The sequence below is a fragment of the Lampetra fluviatilis genome, chromosome 17, assembly GCF_964198595.1.
Source record: "Lampetra fluviatilis chromosome 17, kcLamFluv1.1, whole genome shotgun sequence".
Taxonomy (NCBI): domain Eukaryota; kingdom Metazoa; phylum Chordata; class Hyperoartia; order Petromyzontiformes; family Petromyzontidae; genus Lampetra; species Lampetra fluviatilis.
Window position 1 is genome coordinate 4,054,702 of NC_136291.1, and position 22,689 is coordinate 4,077,390.

Below are 22,689 nucleotides of genomic sequence, written 5' to 3' on the forward strand. Positions count from 1 at the left end.
CGCCAGAAAATGAAATCGAACCAGTGACCTCTGGATGGCATGTCCAGTGCACTAACCATGAACAAACAACATTATTTGAACACAATTGTGGCATATGTCTGCAGAACAAAAGCAGAAGTGTATCCCACTCCCTCGCGTGAACCATCAACCAAGTCACCTGGGCAACCTCAGAAAATGCAAACCAATGTGGATCCCGCAAGCAATTACAGTATGCACAACCACTCAACTTTTAATGAACCATCACCATCATCCTCATCATCAGCCATGGTCAATGTACTGTATTGCTGTACGGGAAGGCCTCCCGTAGCTGTCAGAATCTCTCACCGCTTAATGAATACGTAACATAAGATCATTCGACTTCTATACAATGCCACAGACTCCAAATGACAAGCATGCACTCATCGGATGCAAATTCGACTGTACACGCGTGCATTTAAAGGACCCAATGTGCAAACGCAGGACAACTGCAGTCCTTTTTAAGCACCGGAGTGTATATCCAATTACTTTGCCAAGTTATATTTGTCCAGTCGAGGTACAAAGCAAACAGTCACGATTTTAAACCCTGGGGGTGTTCAAGCAGTAGCCTGCTTATTTTCTGAGGGACAAGAATGGGGGATGAACACATGACATGGTTTGACAATATTTTTGTCATTCCCACCCCCCAAAAATGTTATCCCAATTGAGCAATTGCCATCATTTTTAAATCCTTTATATTAAGTTCACTTGCTTGCTTGCTTGCGCGCTTACGACCGTGCAAATCTTTCGGTCGTTTTTTTAACCCACTTCCCGTGATCCAATCGAGCTGACATTTTGCACACAGACTCGTTGTGCATGAAAATTTATTTTCGTGAAATTTTTTTCCAAAATTTTACACTTTTTAGGGAATTTTTTAAAATATTTAATTACCAATTGCTTAATGGTGGCAGGCAATCATCTGACCCATAGGTGGCAGCCATCTCAAGCCAGAGGACGAGAGGACTCGAGCAGCCACGCATATAAAGGATTTATAGTGAAAAACTTTGTTTTTACGGGTTAATTTTTATGAAACAAAGTACGGTACCCATTTGAATCTCCTGCAGATGAGCGCAACCCTCCATGCATGTTAAAGAATGGCCCTCCTAAGAATGGCTCCGGCTCTTTCACGTTCGCTTTGCACGTGGAAGTCGGGTTCATCACGTGACAGCCAAATCTACACTTGAAATTATCAGAGCCCAAATTCCGTCAAATTAAGTGTGAAGCAAATAGCTGCGTGTTTTTTTTGTGTGCCGCCATTGGTGACCGGGCTAACATGGAACATTCACGGACTGTGACTCTTTCATTTCAATCAAACTACGTACTTTACATTAACAGTACGCGGTAAACCGAACCGGATTGGTGATATTCCATGGGGCTCATGTTGCCTGTTTCAGGTGCAAGAGGAATTATCCCTCAACTATTCACATCCTCATCCCCTCACACCACGTGTTGCTTATCTGGTGCTGTTAACTTCTATTTACCATGGCAACAAACCCTCTCTCAATGTGATTTAGTTTTGGAGGCCACATTTTCCCATTGGGCGACCACATCAGTGCCATCAGAAGCCGAGATTCAGCTATTGGATGTTTACTTCTTCCGAATGTGGAAAGAATTTATCTGGAAAAAAAGTCAGATCGTGTTTTTTTTGGATCATATGGATGCCAGCCTCTTCCAATGGGATAACACTTTGAAGTTCCAGTGCCCTCACACAACACAATAAGTTATCGGCTCATAGGTTCAATAGTTTAGTCAAGTATTCGTGGTTTAAATCAGGAAACATGCCTGAGTTACATATCACACCAATTAAATATTGATTAGAAATGGACATCTTCAAACAAAGCTGTCAGAAAGTTGTAGATGACAGTGTGGATGTGATGAAGCCACATTCATAAGATGTGTCCACTGTGAGCTGGGCAATTTCGAACTTTGAATAAATCAGCCCATGGGCCATGAGGGCCAATGGCCCATGGAAATTCACAAATTATTATCTATCACCATGCACTGTCAATGTACAAATTTTGGTTGAAATCGGAGAGTCACACTCTTTGAATGTTCCTTGCAAGTCCTTTAACGTACTAAACTGGAGCACCCATCTTCTTGGTTCTTTCGGTAAAATCACGTAGAAGGGAAGTAATAAAATAATACAAATAAAACATAATAAAATAATTCTCACGACGTTTCGGCCACAACGCAAGCACCCAGTTTAGTCACATGCGGATGCCTGGAGTCAAACCCAGGACTTCAACGCTGTCAGCTCAGCGCTCCGATCTCTGCATCTCCAAGTCACCTCCGTGATTTGATATATAAAAATATACATATTCCAAACAATATTACACAGCACATATACTGTGACACGAGTAACATTGATGAGCCTGCACATTTTCTGGTCGTACTGAACTGTAAACGTTAAGGAAAATACTGAAAGCTTAACCTATGAACACAAACCGCATGGGTAATTACAGATGGTTCACCTGTTTTAGTAAGTTTTTGCGGGTAGCTGCAAAAAAATCCCAGTGCATAGTGTGGTGCCTCTTGGCATGGAGGAAAACCCCTTCCTGTAATTGGAAGTATTGTACAGTCCGTGATAAAATACGGGTAGAATTCGGTACAGATTTTAACAGCATTTATTCAATTTTAAAAACCAGATTTGATTTCACTGCTTGATTTGAAGCCACAGCAGCACAACCACGCACGGTGTTCATTCCATTTTTTTTGCCCACGTTCAGCATAACGGTTCGCAAAGAAGTACACGCAGACGAAAGAGATACAGGAAACAGGGAACATTTGGATTAGAGAAGGGACGCAAATCATGGGCATTATACTGACTGTTAAAAGATAATTGGCCTTAGGCAGGACACATCACCCCACCTTGGCTACAAGGGATGGTTGATGGATGAGATGGGTGACAGAATGGCGACCAAAGCAGTTCACGTGCAGAAGTGAAAAAGATTGTGGCATTGCAAAACTGTGAGAGATAGCTGCTGTGGGCTAAGGAATACTCCCAGGAGTAGATAGACAATGGCTCACGATTATGATGATGAGTGTTAATTGTTTTTGCAATATAAATTGTAAGTGTGCTCAATTTTATTTGCAGTTTTTAACTGTGATAGGACTTGAATGATCAACCATTTACGCTTGTGTGGCTTGAACGGGCTTAACTTGTTCCGTGTCTTTTTTTTACAAATTGGAAGTACATCAAACCTTCTGGTGTTATTTGAGCTCTTTTTTTTGCCAACGAGAGATGTAAACAATTTCAAATGAATGTTCTAAGACCAAACCATTCCCCTCCATTTGTACAATTACGCACTTGGGTTCTGTGGAAGTTGCTCAACTCATTTTCCAATACCAAATATATTAAAACTTACACATTCACTTGTCTAGGTGGAATCCAAATATTATTTCCTTCGAATATTATTGGTGAAATATTCAAACAGTACACATACACGAATAAATTGCACAAGGACTGTGCATATGCAAAAACCACCATCAAATTAAATTTGAGCAAATGTGACCAACTGACAGCTGCAGTGGTACAGAGATAGAAAACTGTGAACCAGTTTTGACCTTATTAGGGCTCATCAGCACAGTGAGTTCTAAGAAGGATGAAACAAAGACAAATCATCTTCTTGGTTCTTTCGGTAAAGTCACGTAGAAGGGAAATAATAAAATAAAAACATAATAAAATAATTCTCACGACGTTTCGGCCACAACGCAAGCAGCCGTGCGTTGTGGCCGAAACGTCGTGAGAATTATTTTATTATGTTTTATTTTTATTATTTTATTATTTCCCTTCTACGTGACTTTACCGAAAGAACCAAGAAGATGAATCCCTGCAGTCACGAAAGCTTTAAATCGAAAAATACAAATCAGTTTAACGCGTGTAACCAAGACAACTGTCTGGCAAAGACAGAATTCTCCAGGCAACATCCTCAGAAAGAGGATGCTTCGTTGAAGCCAGGACAAGGTGGCAACAGCTTACCTATCACTGACAGTGGGAAAATCTTCATCTGACTGACAGTGTGGGGAGACTTCCATCTACCAGTAAATTAACGAAGGGAATGTAAATTATGACTATACTTTTTCTGATACCTATGCCATTATGTAATCTCATGACTCATTATTCGATAACAAATGGCCGGCACGAAAGCACCCAGGAGGCACTGAATACATTCCATCCTGAATAAAATGTCATAAAATAAATAAAATAATCCCCCCCCCTTTTTTTAAAGCAAATATCACAAGCCGTGGGACTGAATACATATGTACGTTTCAAAGCATAAACAACTGCTTCATCATGGAAGCGGGCAATGTTCATGCCCGGATGAGCACGAGTCCCAGACAATAACCAAAACGTACCCCTCACCCACATAACAACAACACTGGTTGACATGCCCTTGGCACCACAATCTTGTTACTCATTTCTCAGCAACGTGCTACATACACCATTTTGTTTTAAAGCCCATGTTTCTGTTTTTATTCGTAAACAGTGTGATTAATCTTTACTTTTTTTCCATACAAATAAACGCATTTTCAGCTAATGACCAAATCACACGAAATGGGAATGCACCTGATCTCGTCAGATCTTGCAAGCTAAGCAGGCTGGAAACTGGATAGTCCCTTGATGGGTGATCACAATGCATAAAATAGGTGTTGTAGAGGATATGTTGATAGCAGGAGGCAGTACAGCAATAGCCATTGTTGTAATGTACTGTGACCCCATGTCCATGCTCCTTACCTTCACCAACCTGCACTGACCAGGGAGGTGAAGTATGTTCAAATAACCTCCACAAACTGCACGGCATGGGGAGGTCCACATCCAGGAGTGGATTGAAAAAGGGACAGTTCATGTGCACATGCTCAACCTATTTCTCAACGTTAATCTTTGATGAGTTAACACGATTTTTATCAGTGTGAATCAACAGGTATAACATATGATAATTGCTCAGAGTATGGGTTGGACCAGATGACGCCAAAAGGCGCACAATTCAAAGACAATGCACCATCTGAGAATAAGAGCTCGGGGTAAGCATTTACACCGAGCTCTCATACTCTGATGGTGCATTGTCTTTGAGGTGTGCGCCTTTTGGCGTCATCTGGTCCAACCCATATGAGACTAGGCTCTAAGGAAAGCTGTCTCGGGTGTGGATCAATCAACTTTAAGGACAGTGCACATTATCAGAGTTATGTTCTTTTGTTTGTATTATGACTGCAGGTATTGCGGTCTATGCAAACATGACTCCTTGTAAAAAAGGTGTCAGTTTTGTTGCCAGATAGAAGGGTAAAAACAATTATCATATTTTTTACTGGCAAATGAGGTTCCAATGGTGTAAAGTTATAACATACTCGGGTCAACCAATGATTACTGTCAAAACGACGACTTTGAGAATTTTACTGATGTAATGTAGGTCTACTCGCTATAATGATAGATTCTGATTGCGATGGTGGTGAAAAGTGACCTTTACGATGCTACATGATCGTTATGGTGAAAATGTGCAATTTGCCTTCATGTATGTAATTACAGTCCTGTAACAGCCTAACCGGCATATTACTTATGGAAGGAAATAGTTTTATAGTCTGATTTTTTAAAATCAGAAACGAAATCACTGTTGAAGAATGACCAGCGAGCCTAATACACGGCTAAGAAAACCAGTGAGTCACAAGCATGCTGCTAATCAAGCTCCATTATAACCTCTGGACAGGAATAGCATGTAATTCGTTTAATCCTCCCACACTCATTCAGAACACGATTTAACACCTACAATTACAACGTCTTAAGAACAAATGTACGTGAAATACGTGCAATATGCCATTGATTCTTCAGCGAGAAATCAAGTATGTCCAAGTCCCACCTTATTACAGTGCTGTATTTACAGACATTGCCTCTGGCATGACGCCACTATAACTTAACAAAGTGTGTATGTGCGGTTGAGAAACTGACCGCATTAGAAAAGAAAAGACACAACCTATGGTCCAGCAGGTACATACTGTAGTTGTACAATCTCATCCTAAGTTAAGCCACAATCCCTTTTTGTGGGTTCCCGTTTTCGAGGTCACTCCGGTACTCATTTACAGAAGTCGGTGTGACACTGGATGGAAGGTCTTCTTGCACTTTAACCTCCAGACAAAGGCACCTTGACCCATCACAGTTCCAATTGCACGATCGTGATGCTAAGACAAAGATTAGGGTGCTTAAAGCAGGTAGGCTAGATTATAATTTGAATAACGGTGCAGGTTTTTACCACTCTTTTCACACATCGAAATCTTGATCTGGCTTTTTACTACATGCCTTGGGTTTTAAACAAGTTCACCCTTGGCCAACGATGTAGGTGAATTGTGAGATGAAGCAAATTTCAAAACCAGCCAAGAAATAATATCTGGTCTGACATGGGGGTCAACTTTAGCTTCACCAAAACATTAACAGAGTACCATACTTGAGAGGAAATCACCTGGAATGCACCCAACCTCGTCTGACCTCTGAAACTAAACTGGGTTGAGAGCCTGTAGAGTGATTTAAGGACGGATAGGCAATCACAATACATAACACGTTGTTTGTAGGCTGTGGTCGGCAGTGCAACAAAATCCATTGTTGTACAGCACTTTGTAATATTTACAGGCTACCCACGTTCACTAACCCACGTTGATCAATTGATCTCCACGACCCACAATGGTGTGGGAAGCACTCATCCAGCAGTGGCCTGACAAAAGGGCTGTACACGTACATTGTCACCTCAATCCCATAACATATTCACAACTGAAGTCAGCTTTGGCCCTGTTACAACGAGGATTAAGGGTTATCAACAGCAAGGACACTAAGAAAAACTGACAAACGTCACCCCATCTCTGAAGTACAAAGAACACATGATGGGAAGAATACTGTGTCTGACAATACCAGATGGGAGAACGACAAACAAGTGCATTGTCTTGAGCGGTGTATTATTACGCATTGTGACAAAAACACTTCTAATGTCCCAAGGGATCCTGGGAGAATCAGGACAGGTGGCAAGGGCTCAACCCCAATGGCTCCCACCACTCACCCCCAAGCAGGTGTGGAGTGAGTTGCACTGGCAACGACTGCGACATCCCAGCAGAGCTGAGCATGTTGAAGAGCCTCTGTCTCCCTCCTCCCACATCATCGGCGCCAGATCCATGGCCTCCTGGCCCCGTGGCCACCCTGCCCCCTGGGATGCCGATTGGTGGGTTGCGGCCCGAGGTGGCGGACGACGACGCGGAGTTTCCGCCGGGAAGGCCATGGGTAGACCGGTGACCTCGGTAGGCAGCAGAGCTGGGCCCTCCATGGCCTGGGCTGGGAACGTCCGAACTGGAGAAGGCTCGGGTGCGGGCATTGGAACTCTGCTTGCCTCCCATGGCCGATGATGTTTGGCTGCTGTTGGCGGAGGCTGATGTTGGTTGGGCCCTCACAACTTCATTACTGACGCAGCAGTGGCAAGTAACTACCAACACAGCAACAACGATGTCTGTGTGACGTGTCCCCGGGACCTTAATCTGAACTTTGTTGCACGTATCACGGGACTTTGATTAATGTTTAGTTCTCTGTAGTGCGAGACCTAACCCCGAGGGAAATATTTTGAAATTCAAAATCAATACGGCCGGGTTCTGACAATTCTGGCAGGTTGTTGCCCACCTACTTTTTCCAACCGAACAGCTGACACTACAAAGTACGAGAGAGCACCGAATACATTTAACTCAGAACACAACTACCACAAGTTCTACCAATACTGCTGCAGTGCAGTACAAACATAAATCATGTGACAGCGCAGCACTTTCAACGACACAACCAAAAACTCAGCACGAATTTGGGAAATTGCTCACAACCACCACTTTGAAAGTACTACCAGCAATCACTACCACCGCAGTACTAACACACATGAGCAGTTCTGTAGGACACTACACAACTGCGATATGCAGGAGTTCTAACAAAGGTTTACTGCAACTGCTGCAGTTTCATCAACACATACAACCGGTGTTACCACAACACAGTGTTGCTCACAAAATTAACCACAGTTCCACTATTGCTATATAATCACGGTACTGGTAATACTGGTTACATCAGCGCCTACACTACACGACAGTATTCACAACGTGACTTACCATAGCAGTGGCTGTACTAGCAACACGTACTTGCTACAGTACTACTAAAGAACACGCTACTAACAACCACCACACCAACAGCTCCCAAACAACTACTTTGCACGCAGCGAACTACTTATTTGACGGCACCGTATTGCACTCTAAAAAAAAATGAAACATTAAATTATAAAGCTAGGAGGAGGCGAGGAAAGAAATAAAAAATAAACTCCTAGCGAAGTGGTAGAGATGATATAAAAAAAAATACGATAAACGAGACGCGACAGTGGAACAGAAGACAACGATTTTCGAAACCCTTCCGCTTTCAAACGTTCGCCTCCATGACGGGTCTCCCTCCCTCCTCTCTCTCTCGACGCAGTCTATTGTTGTTGTTGCTGCTGCTGTTATTGTTGTTGTCAGCGTTTGCTCGAGCGACTGTTGTGGCTGCCGATGCTGTTGCTGCTGCTACTGCCGCTGCTGCTGCTTCTGTTGTTGTTGTTGCTACTGCTGATGCTGTCGCACGCAGGTGACATCATGCAGACCGGACCGCCCCACGCCCACCACGGCGTGCCGGGCAGGAGGCGTGAGGGCGGGCGGGCTTGGGAGGGCTTGGGGGGGGGGTGGCAGTGGCATGGTGGTGTCACCAAACCCATAGCAGCCTTGAGTCTTGTAACAGGGAAATTGAGTTGGCAGGTCCATACGGCGTACAGCCGTTTCGATAGGGGCCACATTTTTTTTGTCTATTTGTTTGTGTTTCTCCCTTGTGATGGGAGTTTGTAGGATGGACGTTGGGATTGATCAAGGGCACGGGGTGGCCCAATACGGTCTGAATTGGTCTGTAATAAGGTAGGGTACCCACATTCTTGGTTCTTTCGGTAAAGTCACGTAGAAGGGAAATAATAAAATCATAAAAACAAAACATAATAAAGTTCTCACGACGTTGCAATCCCTGCAGTCACGAAAGCTTTAAATCGAAAGGTAGGGCACTGATAAGGGGTTGCCAGGTATGGAGTTGGCAGGCAGGTGACATGAAAAAAAAGTGTTGGTTGTTTTTTTTACGTGTTGACGAGATAGAACATTTGAAATCAGGGGAGGTGCATCAGCATCATCATCACCGTACCGTGTCAACCCACCAATACGGTTCACCCCGTAGTCTTCGACAGGGAAATTGAGTTGACAGGTCCATACGGCGTACAGACGTTTCAATGCGGGCAAAACAATATTTTGTCTATTTGGTTGTGTTTTTCCCTTGTGATGGGACTTTTAGGATGAACGTTGAGATTCATCAAGGGCACGGGGTGACCAATAAAGTCTGAATTGGTCTGTAATAAGGTAGGGGTACTGATAAGGGGTTGACGGGTGTCCCTGGGATTGGCCATCGTACCGTCCACACCGAGATATGGTTCAGCAACTCTCCCATAAACCAGGCTGTACAATCCTGGACGTGGCAGCTCTTTGCGGATTCACGGCTGGATGAGGGTCTCTCTGTCACACAATGTTTTTCCACTGTCTTTTTCGATGTGCGTATATTTATGTCACTCTTGGACTTGAAATAAAATCGCTTACGTGCACCTGTACCTAATTTTTTTATATTACATTTGCGACTATTTTGGTTTGTGTCGTTCCTATATGACCGCTGAATGCCTCGTGCATTATTCCTAAAAGAGCCTTCTCGTTCTCTCCGTCATTGATAGTTTTCCTTTTATGTTGTTATTGCTGTGCTCACGAACCACAGATCTCCCGTGTAAAATAGCCAGACTGTAAAGTCGCTTCCACCACGCCGTTCGTAGCCCCGAAGAGACATTTGACCATAAATTCACCACCAGGCTGGGTGAACCGTTGAAAAGCACCACGTGTATCCTATTTAACATGGAACGTTGGGCCACTTTCCGTGAATGGGCGAGGAGCTCGATAATCCTCAGAGTCGAGCCAGTTCAAGTGGTTCGGGCACCTGATAAGGATGCCCCCCGGTAGACTCCCCCTGGAATTTTACAGGGCATGTCTCACTGGGTGAAGTCCCCGGGCCCGGCCCAGGACACGCTGGCAGGACTATGTCGCTCGGCTGACCTTGGGACGCCTGGGAATTCTCCAGGAAGAGCTAGAGTCTGTCGCGAAGGAAAGGGAGGTCTGGACCGCCCTACTCAACATGCTGCCGCTGCGACCCTCACCAGGGCAAGCGGACTGAGAAACGAATGAACGAACGTTGGGCCAACGTGGGTCGAATGCTTCCAACAACATGCCAACGTTGAGCCATGTTTACTGAGATGCTGTGCATAGTGTGAACACGTTATACAGTCTACACGTGGCATGATTACATCATACAACCTTTTATCTATAGGACGCTTCATGCTTGTATCAATCAATACAGGTGCTGAGATGTTCAAACACCAAATAGACACCTATAACAAGGCATCAAGTCTGCATTCACCACACAACCTGTGGTAATACATGCAAATAAATATGCTTTGATAATGTATGCATTGTTCTCGAAATTGATTGGCCAAATTGATTGATACTGGGAAAAAGGATCCCATGGATATAACTGTTTAACCCGAGATATTCAGACTTTGGCGTTTGCATCGTCCTTGTACTGTTCGCCAATTGGCGGCCCTTGATCTATATGGTACTGGTGAGACAAAGCCATAAAAGAGGCTGTCTCAAGTGTAGGCCGATCCGTTTCAAGGACAATTCGTAAATTACCGAAGTTTATTTGCATGTTTTATTACAAAGTGTGTGTGTGGTCAGTACAGGTTGGTGAAGGAGGGCACTGCAGCATAATGTATTTTACTGCACTTGCCTCTGCTTACCAACAACATAGTCCTGCAGAAGCCTATAGCACTTTAACGCATTTCTAATTACCTACCAAAGCACTAGCCAGGCTCAAAGCCGCCTTGTATTCCGTGATATCTCGCATTTTGGGTGATTTTCTCGTAGATAACAAAGTTTCACAGTACACAATAAACCGCTCATATATCGTTGTTTGGTTTCCAACTGCATGTTTTTCAGACGTGTACGGTTTTCTTAATGTAACGAGTGGGCAGACAACTGTGATAGCATTGTTTATTTCTGGCCACTTAACGTTTTGGGCCTGTTGTCATCAACGTAAAAAAACGCTAAACTTTCATTTTAGATACAGTACAGCAATGTTGTATTTTTAATACAGTACAACACATGTCTTAAAAGTACACATACTTCAGTCTACATGTGGCATGCATCTTGGCACATGTAGACTGAAGTCTATGTTGCTGTTTGATAATGAACAAAACATATAGTATACTCGATTTACTTTTCAATAATATTACTGCACGTTTTCACATGTAAAGCTAACCATAATAAACCATGTCAAATGTTGAGAACATGTCCAAATTACATATTGTGCAGTCGTGTAAATATTCATTTCAAAGCTTCTTATAAAAAACATAAGTGCCCTTCGAAAAATAACTATTTTTCGACTCATTGAGGCTTTCACGGACACATAAATGGCATTATATCTGAAATAACATAATACAATCAGAACATTATTCATAATAAACCATGGCAATTACCTTTCTTATCTCCCTGATCTCGATCATCTCCCTGTTCAATGAAAACGTCTGGGCCGGTTACTGAGCGCCCCCTTTAGGAAGTTTCACACATCTGGTCAAATGCACCCCTCACTTGATACTTAATGTACAAGAATGTCCAGATGTCTTGTGACCCCAAATTAATTGACCCCTTACCATTTATTTTGAACATTCATTTTTTTTTAAATAACACTTAATTTAACAAAACATTACATTTTACGGAATTGAATGGGGGTCACACCACATCTGAACCACCCGGCACACTACCGCATATTGTATTTAGATTATGTCATAATTCTTATGCTTATTTTACCCAGGAAAGCCTCACTGGGTCTCATGACTATTTGTCAGGAAGAGCTTTGCCAAGTTTTCGCGGGTGATGATTGCTATGTATGATCACAATTAAGGCTTAACCGTAATTTATCTGATTTTTTAATACTGTATGTTAAGTGAAATATAGTACTGTACTGTATTTAGCAAGTTGACTACGAAGAGGTAAAACATACATAAAGTAACTCGACTTTTCATTCGGTCAACATTTTAATCCATGGGGGGGGGGGGGGCTCATTCTGACTGGAATAATTCAAGGGCATGTTATATTGAATTTGACTTATGTGTTGAATTTGAATCACGTCAAACAAAGTAGTGACTGTCGCCTAGACTACAGGACAGCTAGTCCTGGCATCAATGTTGTGTCAGATGGGTGGAAATCAGGTAAAAGTGTCCTTATTAAATATTTGAGTTAAACCTTAACTTTGATAAAGAAAATTGCAGTCTTCAAAAATACTGCACTGTAGTCGCAGTGTATTGATTTTGCACAAATTAAAACAGGAATTCTAACTAAATAAAATGTCCCCTCAGCCATAACATTCACAGCAAACATGCAACTTTGGGTATACGCTTGGACTGTTCGGTTTGGTAAGAACTGGGTTCTTACCAAACTGACCACTAATAGATCAACGTTCTTTAGTTACAGGCGCATTACAACTGTGTCACCACAATAAATCAACTTCAACACAGTAATGGACAATAATGCCAACCATGTGCCCCACCATTATTCACCAGTGTGGTGAAGTATGGTTAAAAAAACCTATGACCAACAGCATGGGGGAAGGAAGGGGGGGGGGAGGTCATTATCAGCCGTGATCAACCCAGCAGTGGATTGATCTTGACTCATGTTGAATGAATCTCCACGTGCTGGGTGGGGGTTAAGTGGCAACCCCACGTGATACGAGGCGTGCCTCCTTCACCACGTGGCACGGAAAAAGCGATTCCACGCCTGCGATGCTTTGCGCGCTTATGAATTTATCTCCATCACTATCATCATCCTCGTCCATCACTACAGCAGCAGCTCGGCACACTCTCTAAACCATAATCTAGCAACCTTGCCGTCACCGTTATAACCACCATCATCATCATCTTCCATCACGAGCAGGTCGGGAGTTTCCTGGATATCGTCATCATTTAGCACCGTGCCACCACTACCACCATCATCATCATCAGCTTCTTCTTCCATCACGAGTAGCCAGGCCACTTTGCTTGATCATCATCTCGCGCCGTGTCACCATCTTCATCATCATCACCGCAGCGAGCCGCTCTCACCACATTAATCTTTATATCATCACCACCACCGCCATCATTAAAGCAGCGCGGCACCCAATACCGTGCCATCATTATCACCATCATCTTCATCACCACCACCATCATCTTCATCACCACCACCACCATCATCTTCATCACCACCACCACCACCACCATCATCTTCATCACCACCACCATCATCTTCATCACCACCACCATCATCTTCATCACCACCACCACCATCATCTTCATCACCACCACCACCACCATCATCTTCATCACCACCACCATCATCATCATCTTCATCACCACCACCACCACCACCTTCATCACCACCACCTTCATCACCACCACCTTCATCACCACCACCTTCATCACCACCACCATCATCTTCATCACCACCACCACCATCATCTTCATCACCACCACCACCATCATCTTCATCACCACCACCACCATCATCTTCATCATCACCACCATCATCATCATCTTCATCACCACCACCACCACCACCAATCTTCATCACCACCATCATCATCTTCATCATCACCACCACCACCACCATCATCTTCATCACCACCACCATCATCTTCATCACCACCATCACTGCTTGTCAGAGGTGGGACAAAGTCATTGTTATGCAAGTCCAAGTCGAGTCGCAAGTCATCAAATTCATGACTCGAGTCTGACTCGAGTCCAAGTCACATGACTCGAGTCCACATCTCATAGGTGGGACAAAGTCATTGTTATGCAAGTCCAAGTCGAGTCGCAAGTCATCAAATTCATGACTCGAGTCTGACTCGAGTCCAAGTCACATGACTCGAGTCCACACCTCTGCTGCTTGTTGTTAAGTGCCAGTGGGCCGATTGGAGCCAGTCCTCTGGCACGACCAGTCAATCCGGCTCCACCAGTCCGTGCTTGCCTCCCCCACTATGACCAGTATGTCAAGATCCTCCACCCGGCTTCTGCTGTTGATTCTGTTGCCATCGGCTGGGTGTGTGTGTGGGCAATTAAGTAGAAGATAAAAATATACTGTAACAGCACATACCAGCGCCGAAGAAACGCATACCTGTCAACCCATACGGTGTACCCGTATTTTTGTGCAGGGAAATTGAGTTTAAAAAACGTGTCTTGTTTGTGTTTCTCTCCTAATGGGACGTTGAGATTTACAAGGGCACGGGGTGACCAATAAGGTTTGAATTGGTCAGTAACAAGCTAGGGCACTGACAAGGGGTTGACAGGTATGGAAATGTGTTTACAAATAATGTACTTTATAAGGTAAAAGGTGAAGACCCATGGGATTTCTTGTTAAAATATAATGCAGAATGTCTCTGTACTTCTGTGTCAATTTCTAGATGCGCGAAAGCTTGCCTCCCCCCCCACGATGTGTGGCGGTCATATGGCGGTTGTTTGACCATACTTCACCAATGCATTCCGTGTGGGCTGGTAACGAGGGTAGCATAGGACCGGTTCAGGTGTTACTAGTCGCCACTGATGTTAGGCTTTCGCCGTGAATCGAACTCATGCGGTTGGGTGCGCGAACCACTCAAATTGCGCCGTCTCGTTGGGGTTTAAGATGATTGCAGGCTGATTATTTATTTCGTGGGAGAAAGGCAATCGTTACGAGGGTATACTGCTAAAAAATGCACAGAGATTGATTTAAGAATTTCATTTGCATCTGCTTTCCAATTCCTGGCCACCTCACAGCCTTGGTATTCTGATTTTGGGCCATTGCCCAAAACGTCAGCTGATTATACTCTACGTATAATTGGTTACAAGTCCCGTGTTATTGATGAATGCGTCATTTTGTTTCTAATAGAGTACAATGTTGTTTTTCCAACTCGCTGGAGACTGAGGTATGGGTCAATGTGTGTGACCAGGTCGGATATTTGAACATCTATAGATAGAACAAACACATTCTATACTGGGTGAGGGCGGTAATTGGTCCGGGCGGACATACGATGGTCGCATATATGTGTATGTATGGTGAACTTATTTCGCAACGTACCTAGCCAACCATGCTAATTGTAGGTGCGGGGGAAGGACAACAAACCAAACACAAAACAGCAGTTCTAAAGAAATGAGTTTTCAAAATATTCGACGTACTCTATCTGACTTTTGTTTGCTTTTAAAAAAAATTGTGACACGTGTCTGTCTGGATTTGTCGTCCCAGCCACTGCTCCCAGCGTGGTTCTGCTCTCTTGCGATGTGCTGGCACGCTCGGTGCCGACGCAGCAGCAAGACGGTGGACCTGGCAATGCCCAGCCTGGGCCTTCTGACGCCCCATGAAAGGCTCGCTGTCTTCAGTTGCTCATGGCGAGATCCGGCAGTTTCAGCGTGGTCCTCATGCGACGAGATATGTGGTCTGGGTCTGCCGAGCAGCAGGTAATAATAGATTATTACTCGGAAATATATTCAAATCCATTCCCAGATCTATTGGGATTCGAGCAAAGGATCGATCTAGATTGGATCTGTGGAAACTTGGATCAGATTGGGTTGGTTCAGATTCAGATTATAGTCCCCATCTGAACCACATATACTTGTTCAACACGTTTGCCAGCCCATTGCTGCTTGTGGGGGTTATTTGATCATACTTCACGCTGATCAGTGTGGGTTGGTGAAGGTGCATGATGGAGTTCAGTATCGGATTCTTGCACACTGACCACCACTACTGCACACAACACATTAATCTGTTTTATGGATGGTGGTCATACATTCAAGCACTACTCAGGCTCAGCCTTGCTTAGCTTCTTAGGTCTGATGAGAGCAGGTACATTACAGATACATTTGTTCATAGGTAGGGAATGATAACACTGGTCAACACACTTTTTCTGGCATAAGGTATTCCAACGGTTTTAAGGTAATTTTGGGGTGCTGATTACAAATCGGGCATCAGTTTTTGTCTATCACATCAGGTTTTTGAGATATCAAATATTGCATTTTCAATATAAACTGCAGAAGAAAAATATTAAATAAATGTGGATATCTACATAAAATGATATTATAAACACACTATCCTAAAAATACAGCACCATATTTTAACACTAAAGCAGTCACTGACTCTCAACAACTTGCAATCATAAGTGACAGAGTTAATTTCGGGTAAAATCAATGAAAATGGGGTATGCCGATAGCATAAAATGAGATGTGATAGAGCAAATCTGAGATCAAATTTGGAATCAGCCCCCTGAAATTAGTCTAAACCAGCTGCAAAAGTCCAGGCCAGAAAAAAATGTTTTTTTTTTGTTGACCAGTGTAATGCCATTGTGATATACTGTAACTAGGAAAGCCTCAATGAGAGTCTCAAGACTTGTTTTTGAAATTATTGCTTCCATTGATACAAATGACCACCAAGGATATGTTTTGCAAACATCTGTTTAAATGCTGATTTGAATGTCAAGTTCTGGCTGATACAACTTGTTTCTCAACTTAAAATGGCCATGTATACATAACATTGCCTTGCAATTTCCAAGTTGGATACGAATCAGCGGTTTCTCAATGTCATCATACGCGCACGTGCTCAACCGCGGCAGAGTTTGCATAACCCTGGCACTCTTCTCCCATGTTGCCGCAAGCGGAGACACAGAAAAATAGTATATGGATCGATTGGCAAGTACCTCAAATCCAGCAACTTGCAACTACGATGAGTGCAACTTGCTGATTTCTATTGTTGGGTCAGTGTGTTTCGTGTAGAAGACAGTATGGCACGTACTCCCAACGCATTTGTCAACAACACTGCCTGAAAGAGGAACATGATTTAATCGGCAACGTTTTGGGTAATGGCCCTTGTTCACAGTATAGACGTCCACGTTGGTGTCTGAGCTATTTGTGCGGTATTTATCTCGTTTTCCACATGCACTTGTTCTTTTTCTGGGTAATTCAGTTTGTAAATGCTTACCCCGAGCTCTCAATACTCTGATAGTGCACTGTTTTTGAGTTGTACGCCTTTTGGCGACATCTGGTCCAACACCAATGGAGACTAGGCTCTAAGAAAAGCTGTCTCGGGTGTGGACCAATCAACTTCAAGGACAGTGCATATCATTATCATTATCAGAGTTGTTTCTTTTTGTTTGCATTTTGACTGCTTGTGTTGTGGCTATTGCAAACATGACCCCTTGTATAAAGGTGTCAGTTTTTGTACCATTTGAAAGGGTAAAAACCTATTACTATAATTCAGTTTGACCTTTCTGTACCATCATCTCTTCTCTGACATGGAGCACCTTCCCTTCCTAGTACCCCCCCCCCGCCAACAATATATGTTTGCTCGCCTCCCTTACACACGTGCGCCTCCATTTTGCACAACACCTTAGAATGCAGTCACATTCAGGTGCATTGTAAATGCAATAATATTGTATTATCACAGCTGGGCAGCGGTGGCTCGTACCTGTAATCCAGCGCTGTGGAAGCTAGGGTTGGTGGATTGCACAAAAGTTGTGAAACTCCCTCTTGCCTGGAGAAGGCAGGACAGCAAGTGGACTTATCGGCATCTTCTTCCATCTTAACAGGGATAGAGTATTGCCCCTTTGCAGAGGTCGCAACCGGGTACCCGATACCCGTACCCTACCCGATACCCGGCTACCCGTACCCGCGTGTAGCCGTTTGCGACCCTGGTGCGGCCGGGTACGGGTAGGCCGTGAGTCACTGTTGAGCAGAGGTGGGACAAAGTCATTGTTATGCAAGTCCAAGTCGAGTCGCAAGTCATCAAATTCATGACTCGAGTCTGACTCGAGTCCAAGTCACATGACTCGAGTCCACATCTCATAGGTGGGACAAAGTCATTGTTATGCAAGTCCAAGTCGAGTCGCAAGTCATCAAATTCATGACTCGAGTCTGACTCGAGTCCAAGTCACATGACTCGAGTCCACACCTCTGCTGTTGAGTAACCGTTTGTCACTCATTTCGGGTAGGGTACGGGTAGGGAACAGGTACCCGTACCCAGCCGTGTACGGGTACGGGTACCCATTTGCGACCCTGGTGCGGCCGGGTACAGGTAAGGAATCAAAACCCGTTTGCGACCTCTGCCCCTTTGTGCTTGTGGGTTTTCTTTCAAACGCTCACTGATTGGCTGAAAGCATTTAAAATCCAAAGCCAATATGGGATCCTCCTGAAAAAGAGTCAGCGTGGCTCTCCTAGACAAACAAGTAGATAAAATGAAGAAATATTAATAAAATGTAACAATGATGACAAATATTTAAACAAGAGCTCTGCTTGAAATAATTGAATAAAGGAAGAAGAGATGGATTGGGCATATTGTGAGAGGTTGATGAGTTCTGGTCGGAATGAACAGTTCTGTGGTTTCTTTCCCACATACAAAAATACCCAAAACAAGATTTGGTAAAAAAAAAATCACATGCAAAAGACTTTGCTGAAATTGTCTCAACTCGACGAGGCTTTCCTGGCTAAGAAAGGTGTTAACCCGCGGTGTGTGGAATGTACAGGCAAGGTTGGAGTGGGATCTGCGTGAAGTCGTGCACACAGTGTTGTGCCCCACGGTGCATGTGCTGCACATCTTGCGCGACCCCCCCTGAGAGTTTCTCAATTCACTTCGAGGCGGAGGAAATGGCCAAGCGGTGGACAATCCTCATCAGCAGCTCTTACTATGAAGTCCAGCGAGGTATTGTGTCCCGAGACAGACGCACTCTTGCGGTTTTTTTGTTATGTTACAAGAAATTCTTCTTGGTTCTTTCGGTAAAGTCACGTAGAAGGGAAGTAATAAAATAATAAAAATAAAACATAATAAAATAATAATAAAATAATATAATATAATAATATAATAAAATAACTTTACCGAAAGAACCAAGAAGATGAATCCCTGCAGTCACGAAAGCTTTAAATCGAAATTTACAATAAATTATTGAAATTTCAAACGTTGATTTTCGTAGCCAGTACTATAATCCATAGTTATTTTCATGTTATGCCGCTTAGTAGTATTATGCCACAAATATTGTCATTAACCATCCACCACATGACAAGATTGTTATGTTTACAAAGATATGATTTATACGTGCCGATGTATTGATCGAATGCTGACAAATAAAGCTAATTCACACCAACATACGACGTTTTGCTCTAACTGCTTTCAGTTTCTTCAGGAAGTGCACTCGGATATCGAGCCGGCTGTTTCTTTGTACACACTAACTTTTCTGGCAGTCTATCCAACAATGAAGGCTAACAGCTGTGCTTAATGAAGTGTACACCTTGTGTGTCCATTATCGACAGTTTGTTACTGATGCTAACAGTTACACATTGTTGGCAGTACCAAACCTAACTTTGATCTTGTTTGTTTTAGGATTCTAGCGATTGAATCACTTGGGATGCTAAGAAAGAAGAAATGTATTGGGAATGTTGTGAGAGGGGAGAGGTTGATGAGTGAAGTGTTTAAGTGTTGTGATGAATGTATAGCTAGATAACTAGAGGTAAGTGGAGGAGGATGATGTTGGATGAGTTGAAGGAAGGAATGATCAGTACATGAAAATTAGCAATATAGTCACGGCAAGTTGGAGAACAGTGGAGATTTTCACCTATGCCTAGGACCTGTAAATTTAGACACAACATTGTATTGGATTGTGATGGTATTTTATATTTTTCCTTTACGTCAAAAAGCACGGAGTTAGAATTATGCGAGATGCATATGACTAAAACATGCATTCTGTAACTAGAGTCATGCTATAATGCTGAGTGTGATGATGTGCGTGTTGATAATGCAGTATTAAAACCCTTAAAGTACGATTTTCGAAACGACTTCAAAAAAGAAAACACACCGTGAAACCACAGGGGGCACTGTGGGATAGGCTGTGGGACATGATGTTAAAAAAACAACATGTTCAGTATTTTTCTGTTTGTAACTTTACTAATTTTTATTCTATATCCTACACATGAATAAACCATACGGTATCAAAATATAATAATAGGTTGTACCCTTTCTGTAAATAAAACAGTTGTGTTAAGATGTTATAACACCAAAAAAACCTTTTGCAAGGAATTCTGTCTGCATTAACCGCACGTACTTGTGGTGAACATGCAAACAAAAACATGCTCTGATCAAACACATGACAGCTTTCTTTAGAGCCTTGTCTCAGACGGTGTTAGACCAGAGGACGCCAAAAGGCGAACGACTGTTCGAACAGCTGTTCGCCTTTTGGTTAATGCAGACAGGATTCCTTGCAACATGTTTCTGTTGGGTGTTTAACATCTTAACACCTGTTTTATCGCCAGAAAGGGTAAAACCTATTTTTTTTTATTTTTGACACTGGAATGAAAGGTCCCATATCATGCGGTATCAAGACATACTCTTTGGATCTTTCGGTAAAGTCACGTAGGTAAAAAATTAAAATAAAATAAAAAGAAAATTTATAAAAAATACTTTATTATTTTTTATTCTCAGGTTTTTTCGGTAAAGTCACGTAGGTAAAACATTAAAAGTAATGAAAGTAAAATAAAACAAAACAAAAATAAAAATAAAATTCACGACGTTTCGGAGGCAACACAAGTCTCCGTCATCAGGTGGGACCGTCACAGCCAGATTAGCTGCATCACTTGATGCAGCTAATCTGGCTGTGACGGTCCCACCTGATGACGGAGACTTGTGTTGCCTCCGAAACGTCGTGAATTTTATTTTTTTTATTTTTGTTTTGTTTTATTTTACTTTCATTATTTTTAATGTTTTACCTACGTGACTTTACCGAAAAAACCTGAGAATATGAATCATTGCAGTCACGAAAGCTTCAAATCTAGAATTTATTATTTTTTACCTACTAGTATGGATCCTTGCAGTCACGAAAACTTCAAATCTGGTATCAATACAATTAAATAAATAATATTTGGACTACAATATTCGTATGGATTTTATGACTGTTTTGACAAGCGCAGAGGTAGCTTTTCTCATCAATAATGTACAAACGTTGCCACATATTTGAAGTTATTTTCTCGAATTGTTTCAAACAACACGCAGAACCGTGTGCGAAATGTACTCATGTCTTTGCAGATTGTGCGGTGGTGTAGTGGTTAGTGCGCTGCGCTACGAATCTGTTGACGATTATCTGAACCGGTCCTGGGCCTCCCCTAGGTCCACTCGGCCTCAAATGAGTACCTAGTGTGGTGTGTAAACATCGCCACTAGTGAGACAAAGGTGGTCGGGCATGCTGGCCTTCATAGGCGCTCGCCGCTGACAGCACTTGCCCCAACAGTCTGTCCAGGCTATAGGGGGGATCTTTGTTGTGTTGTTGTTGCAGATTGTGCAAAGCCCATCAGTGCATCAAGCAACGAGTGCTTTTTGTACGCGTGGCTGTCTTTTCCGAGATTGTGTTTCCTCTTACGATGGGTATTCTCGTAATTTAACAAATTTCATCGCATTGTACGCATTCCAGGAATTCATGGTAGTGGGAATTGTGGGGGGTGGGTGGTGGGGGGAGGTAAAATTTCAGTATTTTTTTTTATCCGGGTGTGTGGTTGGTCTCATTGTGTCCGGTTGGCCTCCCCAAATCAGCCTCAAAGGACTGCACTGCGATGTGTAAACATTACCACTGGGGGAAATAAAGGGCGACCTGGGAGTGGTTGCTGGCCGATCCACCCACTCGCGTACCGTACCGGTTATCATGTACGTACATTGAACTTTTTTCGCACCGTACGTCACCAATCGCAGGTTCGGGGTGGGGGGCAACAAGCTAAACACAAAAAGCAGTTCTAAAAAAAAAACTGTTTTTAATCTGGATGACTAACATCGAGGAGGTCAGAACGTTCCAGACGGCCGCAGAAGCGCATTCTGAAAGCAGCGCGCGATGCTGTGGCCGTCTTTGTTCTTTGATGTCCAGCCAGAAGGGTTCGCTATGAACAGCGACTTGCCCCAAAACCATAATAGTGTGTGTGGTGTGGGGGGTCTTTGTTATTGTCTTGGGGTGTAAGAGGGGGAAAGGGGTGAGAAGAGGGGTGGGAGGGGAAGAGGGTTGGGGGGAGAAGGGCTGGGGTGGGGGGGAAGAGGTGAGGTTTTTTTCCATTTTTTTCATTTATTTGGTATAGCCCTGTGAGCCATTAGGCTCTTGAATCGGGTGCAACCGCAACAAACAAAAAACATGAACAAGAAAACATCTTAAAGTGACTATGGGCAAACAGAAAAATCCAGGAAAAAACAGCAAAAATCTTCCAGAAAAAGCACCGTACACCAACGCTCTGTGCAAAAATCCCAGTGGGATGCAAGTCAAACAACAACAACAACCACAAGACAACTTATATTAAAGCCATCATTCTAACTCCGTACTACGACAAACCAAAAAACTTTTCGAAATCACAAAGGGGTGGGGGGGGAGAAGGGGGTGGGGGGGAGAAGAAGGGGGGGGGGAGAAGAAGAAGGGGGGGGAGAAGGGGGTGGGGGGGGGAGGAGAAGGGGGTGGGGGGGAGGAGAAGTGGGTGGGGGGAGGAGGGGGAAGGAGAAGGGGGTGGGGGGGGAGAA

General features: G+C 43.4%; 1 protein-coding gene across 1 annotated transcript in view; it reads right to left on the bottom strand.

Annotated features, from left to right (window-relative positions):
• The window catches only part of LOC144936845 (E3 ubiquitin-protein ligase znrf2-like), a 33,531-nt gene extending 24,915 nt beyond the window's left edge, over positions 1–8,616 (bottom strand). The window contains exon 1 of the mRNA XM_078864017.1: positions 7,050–8,616. Within this exon, the coding sequence (XP_078720143.1) occupies positions 7,050–7,380 (331 nt within the window). The 5' untranslated portion in view covers positions 7,381–8,616. The remainder of the gene's footprint in view (positions 1–7,049) is intronic.
• Between the last annotated feature and the right edge of the window lie 14,073 nt (positions 8,617–22,689).